The sequence below is a fragment of the Vollenhovia emeryi genome, unplaced genomic scaffold (genome assembly GCF_000949405.1).
Source record: "Vollenhovia emeryi isolate VEMERY1.0 unplaced genomic scaffold, V.emery_V1.0 DF939131.1, whole genome shotgun sequence".
Taxonomy (NCBI): Eukaryota; Metazoa; Arthropoda; class Insecta; order Hymenoptera; family Formicidae; genus Vollenhovia; species Vollenhovia emeryi.
In genome coordinates, this window is record NW_011967235.1 from 1,722,944 (window position 1) to 1,742,960 (window position 20,017).

Below are 20,017 nucleotides of genomic sequence, written 5' to 3' on the forward strand. Positions count from 1 at the left end.
TTAGGTCCATCCGGTTCCCCCTCCACAAGTGGTCCAGAACCGGCCTATATATCCTACTGATTTCGTCAAATTCACTCAAGGCAGTCAATAACTTATACATACATTTCCATTTAGATTTTACGACGACGTATATTCTTGACACGATTCGATTTCCGTTATCGCGGGCTCGCGGTTTATAACCAACTCTTATTCATGATATTATCTCAAGCTGTTTTATACGCTTGTAAAATTCACATTATGTTAAAACGCAAACGAAAATGCTTCTACAAAAATTTCATTATTTTATAATGCAGAGAATATTATTCGCACGAGCTGCACATAGAATCGTATATCCGCGTGAAAAGCGCGCAAAATAAATTACACGTTTCTTTGAACAATATTACAAAACTGGACGCAAGTATATTTTAGTTTTTATATAAATATGCCTAAATTATGAAAAGACAATTGCATACCAATATCTAGAGTAGTAATTGTTTTTTGCTTAAAGACAGTAAGATTATTAACAAGAGTTTATTTCCCGATTCCCAATTGAAATATCTCGCTCGATAATTTCCCATAAGTTTCGACAAGCAGTCGTTTAAACACATTATTAATTTACCGATGGCGGAAAATCAAATAGAGTAGCACCAACTCTGGATAATATTGTAACATACATATACACATGCAACTCTATACGATGAACTTTCGTCGGTGGCATCGGCTAATCCGTGCCTCGGAATTGCCACGTGGATCGATAGAACGTATGCATGTATTGTCAACTGCTCGGGCAGGAAGCCACTTCGGAACCAGTCCGTGTCATAGCTGGCCATAGTATGCTGTCGAGAGTTCTTTCCAGTGACTTTTAATGGACCCGTTTGTTCGCGCATAACACAAAATAGTTGAATTTTCTATTCCGAGTTATCCGATTGTTCAACTTTCTATTGCAATCATGACGTTGAAATTGCAGCAGTTAAACAGATTTTCTGCGCTTTAATCCTAATTAGAATTTGTCTGAGTGAGCATTTTTCGTTGAGAAGTTCCATTGTTGAAAAAATATGTAAAAGTAATCTTTTCTGCGTTCATTAAAATCCAGCCTGACCGTAAGCGGTGTCTCCATTATGTGCGAATATTTTATTTGATTTAACTTCACTGTCCAATTTTACAAAATACAATGATAACATGATATATTAAATTGTGGAATATTTTTCCCACTGAAAGTATGATTTAATATTCAGTAATTTTGTAATGAGCAAAAAACGCATTCTTTGACGATTGAAAAACATTATTAACGCATCACTCCTCAAGTCCGTGAGATCTTTGTACGAGTGCCAGCGTGTGTGATGCGTTGCACAGGAAATTCGATCGGCTCCGTAACACGCACGCGTATAACCGTAAAAATCTAAAGAGCCATATACTTTGGCGCAAATAACGCTATTCTGCAGCAACACGGCCGCGCTTTGCTTCGATCTCGCTCGCGCTATCATCGTGTCTTTACATTGCTCGTTTACATGGGCACGTGCTTTGGCCGTATATGTGCGCACGTTTATGCAAATGATGTCGTGTCAGAGCTAAGCGACAATTTAAGTATCAGTCGATGGGCCCGTCTCTCTTTAAACTTTACACACGCCAACATTCTCTTTTCGTCTCTGATAATGCTCTCATACTTTAAGTCTCATACTTTAGTTTGATCAAAGATTATGCGGACCGTGCGTCAATTTGATTAACCAAATGTGATTCAGGAGAATTTAGACACAGAGTCGAAATGCCTGAATAAAATGTTCACGACTGATCTCTAGAAGCTTTTCATTTTCGCTTTTGACCTTTGCTTCAGCGATAATTTGTTTCGCGAATTTAATCTTACCTAAGTTTGTATGTATTCTAGACTAATAGCGAATTCGGTTGGTTGCACTAGTGCGCTCTGAGTGCATACTAAGGCTTGTTTACAGTCAGTTCTTAAATTTAACTTTGTCTTAAATACACGTTGAAAAAGTGTTAACTAAAAAACTGATCCGCGCGGATGCTTTACAGATTATTTTACTGGCTAAGAGATATTTCAAGAGATATCTAAGACGAGCCTTTAATAGAAGAATTGACTGTAAACGAGCCTTAGTGTGTGCACTCAGTGCGCACTAGTGCTAGCAATCGAATTCGCTGTAAGATTTCTTCACCGATTTAGGCTGATGGCAGAGAATGATCCGTAAACGCTTAAGTCTGCTTAGTCGTAGACGTAAAGCAGAGCGGAGAAAAACGTAAGTCGTATAGCAATAGCCTTTCACGGCTTACGTTTTTCTCTCACCTTACGTTTTCGACTAACAAAGGCAGACTTGAGCGGATCATTCTCAGCCATCGGCTTAATATTCCCGAGACTTAATTTGCCAAACGTTTTTAACAACTAAATCGTTCTTTATTAAAAAATTTTGCAAAGGATCGATATGATATTCACTAGTAAAGACGCTGTCAAAGTTCAAAGCAAACTTCAAACGTAAACACATAATTTCGGAAGTTCTCGTCGGTTGGGAGGGACCAAGCGCTACGTCATGTCGCGTGTTCGAGAGTCCCTCTCGAACATGTCGCTCGATTCCGCTCACAAGCATCTTTATACCGATAGTACACTCGATCTCCGATGCAAGAGTTTCTCGGTCATGATTATATATATGTTGAAGCTGCGCTCGGAACTCAAACACGAGTTATTTTTCATATCTGAAAACTTGATTCATCGAAAAAGTTACGGTCGCTGCTACTCCCAGAAAATAGATTTAGTTAGACAAATGAGATACGTTGAAATCATGTTTCTTTGAATCTACTAAAGTTTTACTTACTTGTACTAAAACATTTGCTAGATTTGAAGAAATAGATGTGAATTCTCTTAGAAATTCCAGTCCCAATAAAATAAAATTTTGGCCAAGGTAAAGAAATTGTTTCTTTGAAATGAAATAAGCGAGGGATAAACCACTGACCAAAATAACCAATGCCTACTATGAATATATATGTATAAAGAAATATTATGATAAAGAAATACCCAGCGGGCATTATTTTATCTTGTTATCTTATTTTATCTTTATTATGCCCCAGCAAGGTCTAATGCCCAAAAATGCCTAGTAATGCCCAGCAATGCCCAGTAATGCCGTAAATCTGTACACCACAATGCCCTCAGCGGTTTACCCGTCGAAAGTAAGAGTCTAGTAAGGTAAAAATTCAAACAAACTTGTTTGATTTTAAACAAACTTTTTTTCTGGATGTATGTGACTGACATAAGTCAAATGCTTTATACAAATACAAATTAATAAAATTTGTTATTTATGTTGACGCATATAAATGTTTACACGAGTTTGGATTCAGCAGAGGAAGATCGAAATCGTGGAATAGAACACAAAAGATTATACGAATGAGTGGAGAAAAATTAAATAATCCTGACAAATTAATTAGTTTTACAGCGAGCAGAGATGCGTCAGTGAACGCAGTCAGGTATCGTTAGTTAATTAAATTTTTTTTTATAAATAAAAACATCGCTACAGACATATCGACGTACAAGAAAGTAATTTACGCGCGAATTAATAGAGACAGACGATTCTCAGACAAAAGTTAGGCGAAATCTGTTGCACCGTAAAGATTGAAAAAAAATGTGGAAGACGTGAAGGAAAATTTAAAGGAAAGAACATCTGTGGCGGCAGAGGATCATTGCCATTGAAATATAAAAATTCATTTGTCACGTTTCTTAGCCCACCGACGAGCGCTATTGTCCCTGCTCATCTTTCGCGCGTCGTGAACGTCAAATATGCCGACGTGAAATCTGCAAATAATGGCTGTCACGGCGAATCCCACGGATTTGACTTTCAGTTTAATCCTCTGAGAGCGCGAGCGTAGTTTAGTTCATCTATAGCTGTCGCAAACCGCTGCTCAACAATTTAAAGTTTCATGACGCGAGAACGAGTTTCAGTCGTGCCGATCGTATAATCGGCAGCGTAAGGATACAATCCCGATTATCGGCGCGCGAATGCACACAGACGGGGAATCGAATTCGCGAGTTATGATTTTTCCGCGTTTCTGATTACCACGCGCCGTCGGGATATCGTGGGAAGATCCAGATCGATATTGTCCGCCCAGTTATTGGACCGCGTCTCGTATCGCGATACCTTATTTTTTCGTTTTGCAACTCGTCGCAAATCTTCCCTCGAATACGAAACCGGAAGATATGTTTATCGATATAGAGCTTTGAATTTCTCTCACTCGTCGGCGGATTTGCCGCCGTTTGTAAATAAATCCCCGGGGTATAATACCGACAGCAGAATAAAAGGCTTAGGGCCATATTTCAGTCTTAATCTGCGTTTTCCGCCACGCTTCTATCGGCGATGTACGCACGCGTATTTGGCGTCGCTCTGCAAATCCAGGATCGTTCTCTTCCCTCGAAACTTCCACTGCGCTCTCGTACTTTGCAACACAATTATCTCCGCACAAAAAAAAATCTGTATTCGTAAAGCCTCAGTTTAATCTTGTTTTTCATCCGTCTATATATGTTTACAAGCATTTACAACAGTTTCCGGATACCTTGCGCCCAACATCCGGTTTCCAGGCACCTCCGTTTTTCCCGTTAATTACGCTTTATCTCACGTTGGAACGTTGTAGCACAACGCTGTGATAATAATCAAACCCATTCTCGACATTGTTCTTTTTCTACAGTGTAAAACAAGTTTGCACGGCCGAGGCATTCGCGTTGACCCGGCGCGAGACGTTATCAAGCCGTGTTTCCGGCGGCGGAAAGGGGACTCGCGGTTCATTTTATCGGCACTTCTTTAAATTTCATTTCCCCCTTCGTCTCCTTCGTTGCACATCCTTCTCGCTAGTCGGTTTCATCTCGATGCGGAAGTACCGCGACTCAGGAAAAGGCGCGGGTCAGATAGAAAGGGGCGAAATCGAGGGGGCGGCGGCGGGATAAAGGTATGGAAAGACTGAAAAGCAGTTAATGGCAGAGAGAGAGAGAGAGGCGCGAGTTGGGGAAAATGGAGAAGAGAGCGGATGGAAGGAAACGCAAACCGACGCAATACACCGCGAAACCAATATCGACAGGAACGAAACAGACGCCTTGAGTTGTGCATGCGGCCGCACGCAGACGTGCCGAATACGTGCGGGAGGAACGCGCCGTTCCCCGTCCGCTTTCGTTGTGCTCCTAACAAATTCAGTTGGGAATTTGCCGGAGAGATTCTCCCTCTTTTTTTTTTTGCCTTGGGATAGCAAGAGCCTAGAAAGCGCCGTCGCACTTTGCCGAGAGATTTAAAAGCGCGCGGGCGTCAGCTCGCATTCGCCTAAGTTAGTAATATCATTACGTATAGCTTTCGCGGTACGGACTTTCCCAATTTCTCCCGCGATGCAAAAAATACTCGAAAAAATATTGCGTCGTCGCGCGAACACTTTAGAAATTATTTACATCTCTTCGGTGTACAAACATAGCTAACGAGATATTTTATAAACGGAGAAAAGGGAAGAGAATGTATTACGGGGAGAAAATTGTGTATAAAAAGCCAGGATATTTAGGTAATATTTTATAAAACGATTTTAGTACAACGAACAGATTAATGCATAGCGATTCTGGATCTTTTGAACGAGCTAAGGGCTGTTGAATCTTTCGTTTTCCTCAGCTGATTAATCGAATGGCATTCAGCCTGCGCGAGAGAAGCGAGTTACAGAGAAACATCGTAGCAACAAGGATGTACGAAGGCGCTCGGAAGGCTGCAAAATTGATTCAATGGCGAGCAAAGAGATTTAACGCGCAATTACTCTGATTGAACGAAGCTGATGGTTTGGGATCCGTCGAGAGAATTGCCGACATCAAAGTACAGACCCGGTACTCCGCTCCTCGTTAAGGAGACTGAAAAGAGGACCAACAAACGGACATCCTTACGGCATACATACATTGTTCCGTCGAAACAATGCGTCTTTGTCGCTACCGAGCTAAAGCTGATCCGTTTGTTGAGGATTCAAAGTATCTGGCGGGTGTCCGATGCAAAGCGCGCGGTAAGATACATAATATGCAAAAATGCATTACGCTTTGTGCTGAAAATATTAAATAAATATCAAATGAATGCAAGAAAGTTGTAGAGTAGCGAGGTCGCGCGATGATGTAAATTTCTATTACAGTTTGGAAAGTTTTTTTTCTCAAACAAATTGTCTCGCACTCTTATTTAACACCTGGTTTTTCATATGAAACTTAATCATTTTCTTAAAACAATTGCTCTTGTCTTTCTCTCATCTTAGATCTCGGGTAGATTTTCATAGAAAGTATTTGCTTTAGCTAGTAGACGAAATTTCGAGGAAAACTCTTTCTTTATATAAAATATTTTTACCTCGTTGCTACTAGAGATGAATCATTTAATGGCTCGTTTGCGCAGCCACCTGTTGCAGCGGAGAATTGCTCGAATTCGAATACTATTGCCAACGAATTTGACTGTAACTTTTTGTTTAATCGATGAAATGCACGTTAATATTTTTTTTATATTTTCTCCTGAAATGTGACAATTCCGTTGAAAATCGAGAAATATATTCTTATATAGATGGTAAGTCACCGAATAGTAATACACTTGCCAAAGTTTCTTAGTTCCAAACTTTGATTATCGTTATATTTTATACGGCATGAGCAATGAGATATTGTTTGTACTTGCAAATGAAAGGTATCCTTATTACGGAGTCGCTACGTGTAATGAATATTTTCAGGATAAAGATATATTTTGAAACATTTGTTATCATTAAATTATGAAGGCAATATAATTGATTCTCGTATGCACTATAAAAAATAGAACATATATCTACAACGTATCTTTCACTATACATATATGTTCAGCATTCGAATTTGCATTTAATAGTCTTTTCTATTAAAATAATCGACAAAATGCTAAAACTACAAAAGATGCAGCTTTTCTTTCCAATATTGCAAATCCCCGGCATATCGATAATTATTTATCACGTACATCGTTTGTTGCATCCACAATTGGAGCAGTTTGCATTTATAATTATTATCCGATAGCCTTACAAAAAATGATTAAACGTTCCAATTAAAGCACGTAACACAATATTCACATATACTCGTAAATTGTGCAATAAATTCGCTTGTTTACATCCATGTACTTATTTTGAATAATGATGGAAGATATATGCACAGTAAATTTAAATGATAATTGGCGTACTACTGTTGTAATATGAATATAAACATTAAGGCATATAAAAACATTGTCAGTAATAACAAATAATATTAAAATTACGAATTGAATACGTACGCAATAATTGTATCTTTATTAACACTGACGATATATTAATCGCTTACTTCCATTTACTTATGCGTACTTACAAGTATACCCCGAAAATTAAGTTCATTATGATACAATACTATTTGCATTAGAAATGTTAAACGAGAGAATAACGAATTATGCAATCCAGGTCATATCTGATCGAACTTACTGATCTGATTCCAAACTGCATATATTCAATATACTATTTATAAGTATAATAATCATGAACAATTGTCATACATAATTCCTTATCCCTGCGGATTAAAGTTAGTTTCTTCTGCACTTTTAATTTCTTTATATTTTAATCCACGCCGAATTATATGTATTAAAACTGGTACATTTATCCATATATACCTATTTGAAAAGTTTTAGTCATAACGGCTATTTGCATCACGACAAAACGATTAAAGCACACCAAGGTGCTGCGATTATTGCCAATTAAATGCCTAAGTAGTAACTAACAAATTGATGGAAGACCCGTGAAACGCGGGGCGGTCTCTCGCCGAACGTAACGCCGGGGTGGTACTTTGAAATTTTAATGAGCCGCGTTCTTCTCTGACCTCGTCGTCGGAGACTCGAGCGAGCGCGAGGGGGTGTGAGAAAGGAATGGTCCGCGTCTCGATATACCGACGAAGTTGGAAGTTACCGTGGAGGCGGTTCCCACGAAAAGTTGCGAGAAGTCAATTAGTATGGTGCGCCTTTCACGGGGATGCCCGACGCGCACGGTTGTTAAGGCTCCAGCTGCCGGTATATACGATAATCTGAAGGACTTTAAAAGAGAGAGGTTGCCGCCAATAAGGCTGCTCGTTAAGCAACATGCCAGGCGCGATAAAATAATACGCCTCCGCATCACTCTTTGAGAAACTAAAGTTCAGTTACTGTAAGAGTATTAGCTTGCAAAAACTCTTATAGAATTAGTCTTATAGTTTTGTACAGAATTATACGGCACCGGAGTTCTTGCGGGTTCTCTCGCGAGAGAGACGCGGATGCCCGAGTGAATAAATTCCTAGGTCAAAATGCTTGCAATAATTTTTATTAAGGTAGATACAGAGAAATAATAAGGGACATACAATACGTTCTGTTTTTTGTTCTGCGAGTGTAAAGTAAATGTGTAGAGGGATAGTCTCATTTTTATCGAAGAGATATATCCTCCGGAAATTGTGGCGAGGCATTACAATAGGCAAACAGGGAATAGATAAAAGGTGACATACATATTACGATTATCGTTGCTAAGCGACTGCATCGATATCGATGTATCACGCCCGGTCCCTTCTTGGCAACGAATCGGAGACACTTTCCTTTACAGCAGTTTAAATCTACTGCGTCTCAAGAGAATGCCGTGGCAATGACCCGGCAAGACCTTTTTACGAGCGCGGAATAATTATGAGTCTAAGTCCGGCTGTTCACATTTTCACGTCGTGCGCCCTCCCCTCACCCCGTAATAACTCAGCCCTGCCCTTCTCACAATTTCTCATCGTAGCAGTTGTTTTATTATTTCTAAAATAGTCCGTCGTCGCAATTTCAGCCGGCAAAAAATAAATTAACGAAGGACTATTCTCAGAGCGATCGTTAATTTTAACGTATCGTCTCTTAAGTGGGAAACCATAAAGCTAAATTAGACCGTACGTCGCGTACTCTTCCATTAATAATTCTGACGTTTCAACCTGCAAAAGTTACAGTTTTATTACTGTTTCATATTACTAATCCGCTTAACGATTCGCTCATTAACGTCAGTCCTGCACGCATGATCATAAAATTACGTAATTACTTGGCGTAAGAATGCTAATCAGCCTGATTACACGGCGGCGTGGTAATTTAAACAGCAGCCTCGTAGCGGCGCTCGTAAAGCAGCCGAGGGAGGCAAGAAGAGGCATAATAGCGCTCCTTTTTTAAACTCACGTCGACAGCGCGTTGTCACCAGCCGAACTTTATCTCCTACGTTCTCGCGTCATTGGCTTAAACGCACCCGCCTTATCTCGTTCGCGAAATTAAGAAGAATACCAAGTCTCCCCCCCGCGCGCAATTACAGATAGCGGAGCGTCGCCGTTAGTCGCGCGGTTAGATTCATCAGCGGAACGCCATTGGCCACGGCGCGTGAGGGAGAAGATAACTCCCGTGGCCGGCGGCCAAGATCATAACGTATCAGAGCCTCCCGCGACAATCCCGACGGTCGATTTTTGCTCGACGACGGCAAGTAGATTGAGCATCGCGCGCAGACTGGATCTTCTCGGGCGCATTGGGGAAAAGGAGGAACCCGGAATAGGCGCCGATGATCCTCACCGGTGGTCCATTGTACGCCGCGATGACGCTCTCCTTCCTATTTGTGGTACGGGGCTGCGCGGAAAAATGCACCAGCTCCCCGAAGTACGAATTCTGCCTATTGTGCGCCTCTGGGCAGATGTTAACCTTGATCTTAAAAGATCCCCGCCGATTTCATTTGCCGAGACCGAAATTACCTCGAGCGCGCGTCACGACTTATCCACGATGGGCTTGACCTTCGTAAACCTTCGCCGCGGATGATCTGGTCGCGGAAGTGGAGTTGTGGACCATCTTCGAGCCTCTCGAAATATGATTAATACTCGCCAGAGCTCTCGGCAAAGTCGGCAGGCGAATGAGAGGCGTTTTGACCCCAGTCCTCACGTTTTAACGCCAAGCTCTGCCCCGGCAGAGAACTCCGTTAAAAGGGGCTAACTTTCGTATTTCTCGTGCACGACGTCGACGTCAGCCACAGAAACTTTTTCGACAGTCGACAGCGCCCTGTCGTCGTAAACAAATTCAGATACGATTGGCTGGCTGGCTGGCTGGCTGGCTGGATGGCTGGCTGGCGGCTGGCTGGCTCGCCTCCACCATTCGCTTTCGCCTTCTCTTATTTTCGCCGTGTTTCCGGTCGCCCCCTGGTCTGCGACCCAACCCACCCGTTTCTACTCCGCTTTCGCGAAAATACGCGTTATCCTCTCTCTTTCTCTCGTCCCGCGTTGCAATCGATCTCGCTTTCCAATTTAGTACTCGAGACCAGAGACTGCGCCCTTGAAATAAGAGCCGCCGACGTTGCTCTTCGTACGATGATACCGAACCCGCCTGGCCGTTACAAATGCAACTCGGAATTCGGTCTTGAAACCAATATCGCTCCACGCTACAGATTCTGCAGATAAAACATCTCGAACTTATAGCTGAAGTTCGAACGACTCGATCCCATAAATTCGTGTGAGGATGATAAGACGGACATCGTCGTCGATATTCTTCGAGAGTTAACAGATTAATAAACGTGCCGTGATTTTTCTTTTGGATAAAACCAGATAAAGCTGGATGGTATATTTATTGCCCTAACTGTGCCTGACAAAATTGGATCTTCCTCCTCTTGCCGAAACTGAGATTTGTTTGAGTCATCGAAGATTCATGGATTTTGCTCGAGGATCTGCAAGGTGCCGTTTAATTGGTGCTTTAAGGTCCGGGGTATAATGTAATTACTAGCGCGAACCAAATGGACAAGTGGATTCAGGCTACTCGACTATGCATAGTCTTCTAATCAATTGACACGAGGCTGTACGATTGACTGCTGGCAGAGCAGCATCAAGTTAGAGTCCTAGTAATGAAGTGCCTGTGTAACCGAGTTACAGCGCGAAACTCAGAAACGCAACTAGCGCCCGAGAGAAACCGCGGAGAAATAAGACGATTCGATTACTTCGAACAGCAATCAACAACTACCTCGACGAGACGAATGAAGAAAGAGAGACGTTGAGTCAAGACGTCGTTGACAGTCCCAGATGCTCATCAACTTAATGCTGTGTAGATGTGATAGGAAACGTGTGAATGCAGAATATCACAACCGCGAATTCTGTTTTTAACAACGTTGCTATTACATTGCAAACCTTTTCGCTATTATAACTAATCATGATTTGTTAAAAATATTTTGCTGCGTTAACTACAAATTTCTAAACCACAGCAAACGGTTTGCTGTTGCACCTAATAAAATGGGCACAGTAGCAAAAATATTGGCTATCACAACTAAATATTAACTGTCCATATTTTACAACTGAAATTTAGTAACCACATGTAGATTTTACACCCTCAGAAAGGATTTCTATTACCGAGACAAAAAATATTCTTGACGCATTTATATTTCTCACAGCCTCATTTGGTATAAAAATAAGACGATGTCAAAATAAAATCAATTCTTGTTCTCCTCTATCGAATTAAAAAAGGTTGACTTACTATATTGAAACAAGAGTAACTTATATAAATGTAAGTTTATATATTCTTGCGTTTAGAATAAATTTTCCCTCCATCTTAAACGCACGAAGTTGGCACCACGATTTTCGACAAAAGACTATTATTTTATTCTAGATCTTAGGATTTTTCATTTAAGATTCCTTTCTCTGTAATAAATATGATTGGCGATATATCGATCCTATTTTATGATACCTCGAAGTGTAATAGCATTGGATCCGGACATTTTTTCTGTGTGTGTAGCTACGGCAGCTACATTTTCTTTTCCGTGTAGTAGTGACTTTAGTGTAATTTTAATTTTAAGAATAAGTTACTACAACCTTAAGCATGCAGTATTGACATCTGTTTCATGTAAGAGAGGGTACATACAATTAATATAACTTACGTTTATTATGATATAACGCGGAAGAATTAAAGGTATTGCAAAATAATTGTCTTTTGCGAAGCATTTATACAAATGAAATCGGAAATGACCGTCGGTCGTTCGCGTGCAATGCGGAACGATATCAGAGATATATTTTTCATAGAGGATAACTTTTCCGCGGTGTAAATCCCGGTGAATGCGAAATTGCGTTTATTCCCGAGGTTACCGTTAGATGATTTCTTTCCTCATCAGCGACAAAAGCCGTGGGCTACATTGCCGTGGGAACTCGGTGTCGAATAAAACTCCAAAGCTCTGAACGAGATCCATCGCGATCTGAATAAATTACATTCATTTTGTTTTAGAGCGGAAACGCAACCAATCAATGAGAATTGCCAGCATAATATATATTACATTCCACATTGGCTGCAGATGTTTTATACATTCAGACAAAACGTGAAATAATTTTGCTGAATGGATTTTGTTCAAGAAGAAAAAATAACTTTTAAAATATTCGTACAAAAATTTAACTTGAAATAGGGACGTTAATGTATAATTGTACAATCTTTCGCTGTATCAACAGTTTGTTAAAAGTACGTGTTTTTTTTATTTGCGAAATAATCTCTGCAATTTTGCTCTCAGCTATTTCGAAAGCAGTAAAAAAAACCGCATTTTACAATAGGCGGAACCGAGTGTTTTTCTTTCTGGAATTTACAACTCAACGGTAAACGTATTCATAATTCAGTTCCTGCGAAATATGCCCGTTTTTGCACATTTTAACGAAAATAAATACATTCTCTTTATTCTCCAAAATAGTATAGGAATGGTACATTGTTCGTCGCTTCGCACTAAAAGTAATCGCAGAATTGGTAAATACTCGGACGCGAAACGTCGAAACTTGCGATTATTTCTCCGTTTGGCGCAAACTAGCAAATACTGTCGAAAATATCACCGCTTTTTCTTATCCCGGTTTATATCCTTCGAGTGTCTCTTGATAGGGACCGAATACGGAGGCAATAAAACGTCAGACTTATATATATCGTTTTGCCGATTGTGTCCGCCGTTTGCGCGGTGTATCACGCGAGAAATATTCGTGTGGGTGCATGTATGCTCTATAAACGATACAAGAAATTCATACATGTCTGCAGGGAAACAAATTTTTTCCGACGGTCGAAACGTCGAGTGTCGCGCGAGATATATTTGCCGCAACAAGTTCGATATTTCCGTTTAGATGACTATACATGTATCGAAAGGATGTCCATTCCGCAGTAGATTACACACGATTTAAAATCGTGTAATCTTTTAGGCTATTGTCTTTTTGCGCAAATATACACCTTGTTTCTCTCAAATTAATAACGATATAAGAAAGAACGCGATCACATGATTAATTTACATGGAAAATTGAAAGTTTTCCGTGAATTTAATTGTAGAAATAATCAAATTAAAAGCAGTAAAAAAACCTGTAAAAATCCAAGCTCTTCGTACGAATTAAAATATAGTGGTTTTCTTAATACACGACGAATAAGAAAGGACTTTCAGAATTCAACGTGGCTGACGATGCGAGTAAACGTTATATTTTTATTATAATAACAGGACACAATTGAAAATCGAACGGTTCCGCTTTGAGTCGATCTTCAGCAACGCGATAACAATTAAATCGAAATAATATCGCGTTTTCCATCGCAAAGTAAGTAACTCCAAATTTGGTGATATAAAAATTGGATAATTTTCCGTAAAGGAAATTCAAGTAAAGCTTGACTAATGATTATATTATAGTTTATTATGTGGTCGAAAAATGACAATCAACTTGAGCAAAAAAATAAGTTACTTACTCACCAGCTCAGCGAGCGCGGCAATAAGCATTGAAGCCGTAGTAAGAAACGTCGAGAAGCAATACAATTTGTAAGTAGAGGACGTCATTACGATTGAGACGACGATGCACTTAAAAGACATGTCATTTGAAATGACAACCGTCTCGTCCGCTGACTGACACTTATTGATTTTCTATACGGCGAAGGCTGGTATTACATGATATCGGCAATGCTTTTAAAATTATTGTTTCCCAATAAGAAGTACAGTGATATTGTAAAAAGCTTTTCTGTCAGTTACAGCAATCACTTTTGTGTAGGAAAAAGATGGACCAACGGATATTAAAATCAAAACTGTACCGTTACATGTTCTTATTCACAAGCTGATATACGAATTGCATTAATACTTTTTACAAAATATGATACGGACGTCAACGTTAAGAGGAAGCAAAGTGTAAGAAAACGACGTGAAAAAATAGTTGATGGATTGAACATCATCGCGTTATTTCTTATCCGTCTCTTTGGTTTTGATATTCCAGCATTATATTCACCATTACATCCTTTCTGCCCGCGGCAGTTGTCTGCTTCCATTTTTCGACGTGCATTTTATTTCCTTGCTATTCAGCTGTCCACTAACGTCCCTTTACTTTCCGCTTTCTGTCCCATCTGCTCTGATCTTTATTTCCATCGTGCCGCTCCATTCGATATACTTCCTTTCTTAGCGAGACGTTGCCGCTAGATTGAAAAAATCGCCCGTACAAAATATTATAAACTAATACGCTCCAGAATATACTATTTAGTCCGGTAACTAATCGTGTACAAGCGAAATTCAATTTGTGAGAGATTTCGTTGAACAGCTCCGTTTTTAGAAAGGTGAGCGTAATATTAAAAGACGTTTTTACTAAAGATATCGATTTATATATATATAACTAGTCAAAGAAAAATTTGTGGTTAAAAGAAAGTTCACTTCCTATAGAGAGCAAACGCATTTGTTCTGCGCTAACGATCAAGAGATCTTTTCGGTTCTTATGTTCCACTTTTATCGCTACAATCTTTTCGCGTACTCTTATTACTTGCTTTTATCATGTAACGTGCATTTTATTTCTTCCGGGTTCAATCTGCCCGCTCGGTTCAATCATCCTCTTATATCATAGGACGAAACATTTTTTAATACTAATACGCAAGCGATTAAGAAAAGGAAAATAAGGGAAGAGACAGAATTCGGTTTATTATAAGCGCACTTTGTATTGAAAATTGTTTTCATGAAAAGGAATGGCAAAGCACTTTAATGAAAAAAGAAGAAAAGTATAGTACATAAAGGGGAGAGAAAGGGGGCAGAGAAAGCGAGAAAGAGCGAGGGGGGGGGGGAGTACGGGCACGTTTGCCGGGGGCTAACGATCACCCCATTAAGCAACGAATTAAACCTCGTTTACTTTCGAGAGAGACTCGTTTACAGCCAATTTGATTTTTCCACGCTTTACGCTTTGAGCGCCAGCACGAGTCGGCTGAAAGTTTATTTTGGCCTCAGCCATTTACCTCCGCATGCTTGCCTATGGCTTAATAATCTGTGCAAACTTAATGTCAAGATTGAGGCAATGCAATAAGGTGCATTCAAAACGCAGGAGTGCCGTAACGTTAAAATCAATATATTGAACACGGTCGTAAAGTAAGTTAATATATTTATATACGTATATACAGAGAGAAGCATTTTTCTCTCGGTTAATTCTAAAATTCGCAATTTGTAGAAACGTGATTACGTTACGTTCCTTTCTGTAGACTCACAAGTAAAACGATCCAACGATTTATTTTACATTGAAGCAACAGGAGAAGGTATTTCATAGAAATCTTTCGTGAAACACAGAATCCTCCGATCGAATAGCAAGTCGGCTTCACATTCCGACTGATTTGACATCGAAGCGATACGAATATTACCATCCGTATAAAATTGTATTAGCCAACTCGCGTTTGGTATTTTCTCCGCGGCTCCTGTATCACCGGTCGTACCGTTAGAAACGGTACGCTGTAAAGAAAAGAATCATCCGGATTGTTGTAATCCACGTATAATGACGGCGATATCATCACCGTAGCGTGGAATGATAATGGAAGCTCGAAAAGCCATTATCTCACCGCACAAGAAGCCATTACTCGCCGGCTTCCAGCTTCCCGTTGATCTTTTCCGCTGTTCCCTTATAATAATCGGAGATAACTGGACGGGACGGCTCAATCGTCCATCATGAAAAGACTCGGCATTTTTGAAAGCTGGAAGGAGCCTCGCCGTATCTATATTGCTAACGACCTCTGCGTGGATCTCAATATTCGTCTCACGTATCACTGCGTTCTTAATCCCAAACGTCTTTTGATATTTGGTTGAAATGTTTCACATGACTTGGCTGCTTTTATGCCGTATATACAAGGCACACAAGCGGATACTTGTACCTGTCACGCGTCACCTCTTATCATTTATGCGTTTACGCTGATTGCGCATATCCGCCCCGCCTGCTTCGCAATTCCTTGCAGCTTCTCACGGAACAATTGTCACGCTGGCACTTCGCGCCGTAACTCCCGGGATGCTCGCGAGCAATCCGGAAGCGCGATACCGCATTCGCGTTTACCGAAATTCTCTATTCGTGGCACTTGATCTAACTAACGCTGTCTCGTTGTTACCCGGACAACTTGGAAGTGCGGCACGCTCCGAAAATCGATTTCCGTCCGCGCGCGCGACAACGTAAATTAACTTGGCGACGTAAAGACAGAGACGGCGGCCAGTCAGGGGGTTTGTTCCTGCGGACGGGCAGAGGCGATGCTCGGATAACTCCGGGTCGGTCGATTGCCTAACGTTGGCCGGACGTGCGGTAACACTTGGAACTTACATGAGATAACCCGGCGGGTGTGCCAGTACGCCCCAGATTCGGTCATTCCGCACGTACAACAACCCTTATGCTCGTACAATAGCCACGAAGTGGCACAAGAGAGGGCGAATGGTACGATCGTGTTCTACATGTAGTGTAACGTTAATGCGGCGTTACCCTCAGTTTACCGCAGTTTTCTTGGCTATGCCGGGGTGGATTATCGACCGTGACACGGCATCATTATGTCGGCATTAACGGTACGGGGAAAACTCGTAATTCCGAGTTAATCGCTTTCTTCTCTCTCGCCGCGAGAACGGGAGGTTGGACGGAGAAACGTTAATTGCACGAGGAAGAGGAAAAAAGCGCTTGATTAAACTAATAGCGGACGATATAGCAACATTACACTCGCGATTTTTCTCCGGATAATTAAAATCTGCACTCCGAGAATCCGTTGCGAGAATATCGGGTTAAATTATTGCTTCTTGATGCGGACGCGGAGTTAATGCCAAGTTATACTCGAGTCAAATTCGCTGCCAAGTTGCTATCGTCTTGATTGCTCAAGCAAATTTGCCAGAAAAGCTGTCCGCCCTAAAACGCGCCTGTCACTTTTTCTTGCAGCGTGCCAGCAGGTCAAGCATGGCGTTCAAGCGGTTTTCGGACCCTCGGACCCGATTCTGGGACAGCACATTCACAGTATTTGCGACGCTCTCGATATTCCACATCTCGAGGCCAGGCTGGACCTGGAGACGGAAGCGAAAGAGTTCAGCATTAATCTCTATCCCGCACAAAGTCTGCTCAACGCCGCTTATCAGGACATCATGGAGTTCCTCAATTGGACCAAGGTGGTGATCATCTACGAAGACGACCATGGTGAGCGACGTTAACGTGCACCATTTTCTAGTAATAATAATATTAATATCGATCTATGCACCATAAAGATATCAGGTCTATTTAACTGACACAGCCGTTTAAACACACTCGAGTACGACAGAAACTTTAATCTTATTCTCTCTGAAATTTATTCCCGCTATTTTGTTACTCCCCGTTAAAAATTATGGCTACGTCGATTTAGTAACCATCTAATCGTAACTAACCTTACCATACAAATGCGGAACTTGCGTGAAAAAATTGAAAGCGCAGACGGCTCGGTCGAATTTTTCAACGTTTATTGGCACGCGGAACATTTGTCAAAATTCGTTTTACGTCCACTAAAACTCCTCGGGATATTTAACGTTCGCTATCGTAACGTAGGATTGTGCTAATGACACTGTGCGTTTTTGGTCATAAATAAATGGCAACGGCATGGAACTTCCGTTTCTTTGGCGCGAGGATGAGAAAGAAATAACGCGCTTTTACGAATTTGCCGAGAGCACAGTTTCCTTTTTATCGCAAATGATATACGGAGAGAATGCATATTCATAACTTCGCTGTCTGATCTGAACAAATCCGCGACTACTTAGCCAATTAAATGGAAATTATATTGTCGTCTCTTAAATCTCTTTGAATGCTCCGATCGCGAATTGTTGCGATTGTTCTGCAAAAGTCGGGGATAAATTAAATAGAAGAATATTCTCTGTTTAAAGGGCGCGGAGTTTTTACACGGCCTTTGCTATTCTTTGCGTTAAAAGTATTGCAGACGGGCGTTGCGCGTCGAACGAAATTCGTGCGATCGAATGTTCAAGTCGGGTTTGAAATTTTCCTTGGCACAAAGCCGATTGCAAAGTTCTTTGAAATCCAAACTGTATGGCCGTCTTTTGCAAGAATCCGCGTATGCATGGGCATGTCAAAGCGATATTTCTCTAGTGCGCTTTCGCGTAGAATTATGCTTTACCCAGTTTGAGAAAGGAGTAAGAAGTTGGTAGCGATGGATGATTTGGAAGATCCAGGCAGGGATGAAGTCGGATTGAAACCGACGTTGAACCCGTCTTTTCTCCGGAAAGTAACGGCCTCTTACTTTGGCAAGCCGGTTCCATAGCTTTAATTAATTAATTCGCATAATGGTTCATTTAAATTTAAACAGTTAGAAGTCGTTGAAAGTACGTCCGGCTTGAATGAGGCATTATCCCTAAAGACGTACAGGATGGCGGATTAAGGTGCTTTAAGATAGAAATTATTTTTAAATCCCCCTTCGATTTGAGGTGCACGGATATTAAACGAAGGAATCTTCGAAGAGCGTTAAATTTCATTATTTTTAACATCTTAAAATAAATAATATAATTGATCAGATTTTTTTTTAACTGGAACAAGTAACGCTCGGGCCTCTTGTATATATCTTTTGAATCTTCGTCAATTACAGTTTCGCAAGATCACTATTTTCAGCATGTTCCTCTATTTCTCTTGACATCAAGAATATGTTAGCCAAGACGCATTAATTATTTAAAGCGGAACAAGTCTCGCGCGCTCGAAACGCATCTCGCGTAATTTACCGGAAATAACAAGTGATGAGTGGTCAGAGGAAAGCGATTCTCTGGATGGGGACGATTACGTTGAATTAGGAACAACGCGAGAAGAATTGCACGCCATAAACGTACGTTTCGCGACGCCGGAATATTTCCCGTGACTGATTATCGCGGCACGTGGGTCGTCATCGCGGTTCACTACAGTCATACGTGATCCTCTGCAAGATCGTCGCCAAAATCCACCGTCTGCAGATATTTGTCGTATCGTAAGAAATATTTTACGTTCCCACCTCCGTAGGCAGCTTTTTGTAAATCGCACTTGCTCGTAATTCACCGCCTGACAAATGAGAGGGAAAATGCGAACAGAAATGGCGATGAATAAGAAATTATTATCGTTGTTTAGTATAAAGATTCTTTATAACATTTAATAACACTAAAATAACTAATAAAATAATTCATAAATATTAAGAAAAAATTGGTCATAGTAGATATAAAAAGTTTAACTTCAAAGGTTGCACTTTGTTAATTGGATTACAATTTTACTACAAATTAGCAGCTGTACTAATCGCTATTGCGAAATGATAATGATATAAAATAGAGAGAGAGAGAGAGAGAGGGGGGGAGCTGCACCAGTTTGTCTGCCATAAATTCAACTATACATATATAACACAATTATTAAGCCTTTAGAGGAAAAATTAGCGTGCTATGATCTAGCTATATTGAATAACGTCAATAGACATGTGAAACTGATAACGAAATCAATTGGCGTTACGCATAGCTCGAGTTCTCGCAATGGCATTCGATTACAGGGTGATTAAAAGCGATGTTACACGCAGTCGAGTGAAACGTGTTATGCGCGCGCGGCAAAGTGAAATGAAACGTTACTATCTATAAATTAACGCTTTCGCCAATGGGGCGGCGAACGTCTTAAGTTTTTCCATCGAACTTGGCTGCCGCGTCGATAATTTCATTTCCGCGTCTCTCTACGGGATTTTCGCGGAATTTAACCACCTTTGATGAAAACATCTCCCAAGCTTAACCGCCTTCCACAACGAGCTTAGCTATTTGTGAGAGTACACGTACAAGCCGATTAGAACGCCCCTGACCCCCTGCCGGT

At 40.8% G+C, this 20,017-nt stretch overlaps 1 protein-coding gene across 7 annotated transcripts in view; it reads left to right on the plus strand.

The window, feature by feature from the left end:
- Nucleotides 1–20,017, plus strand: part of LOC105568153 (glutamate receptor ionotropic, kainate 2-like) — a 137,909-nt gene that overhangs the window by 37,024 nt on the left and 80,868 nt on the right. For all 7 annotated transcript variants that reach the window (XM_012023574.1, XM_012023576.1, XM_012023575.1 and 4 more), the window contains exon 4: nt 17,120–17,371. In XM_012023574.1, coding sequence (XP_011878964.1) covers nt 17,120–17,371 — 252 coding nt within the window. The remainder of the gene's footprint in view (nt 1–17,119; nt 17,372–20,017) is intronic.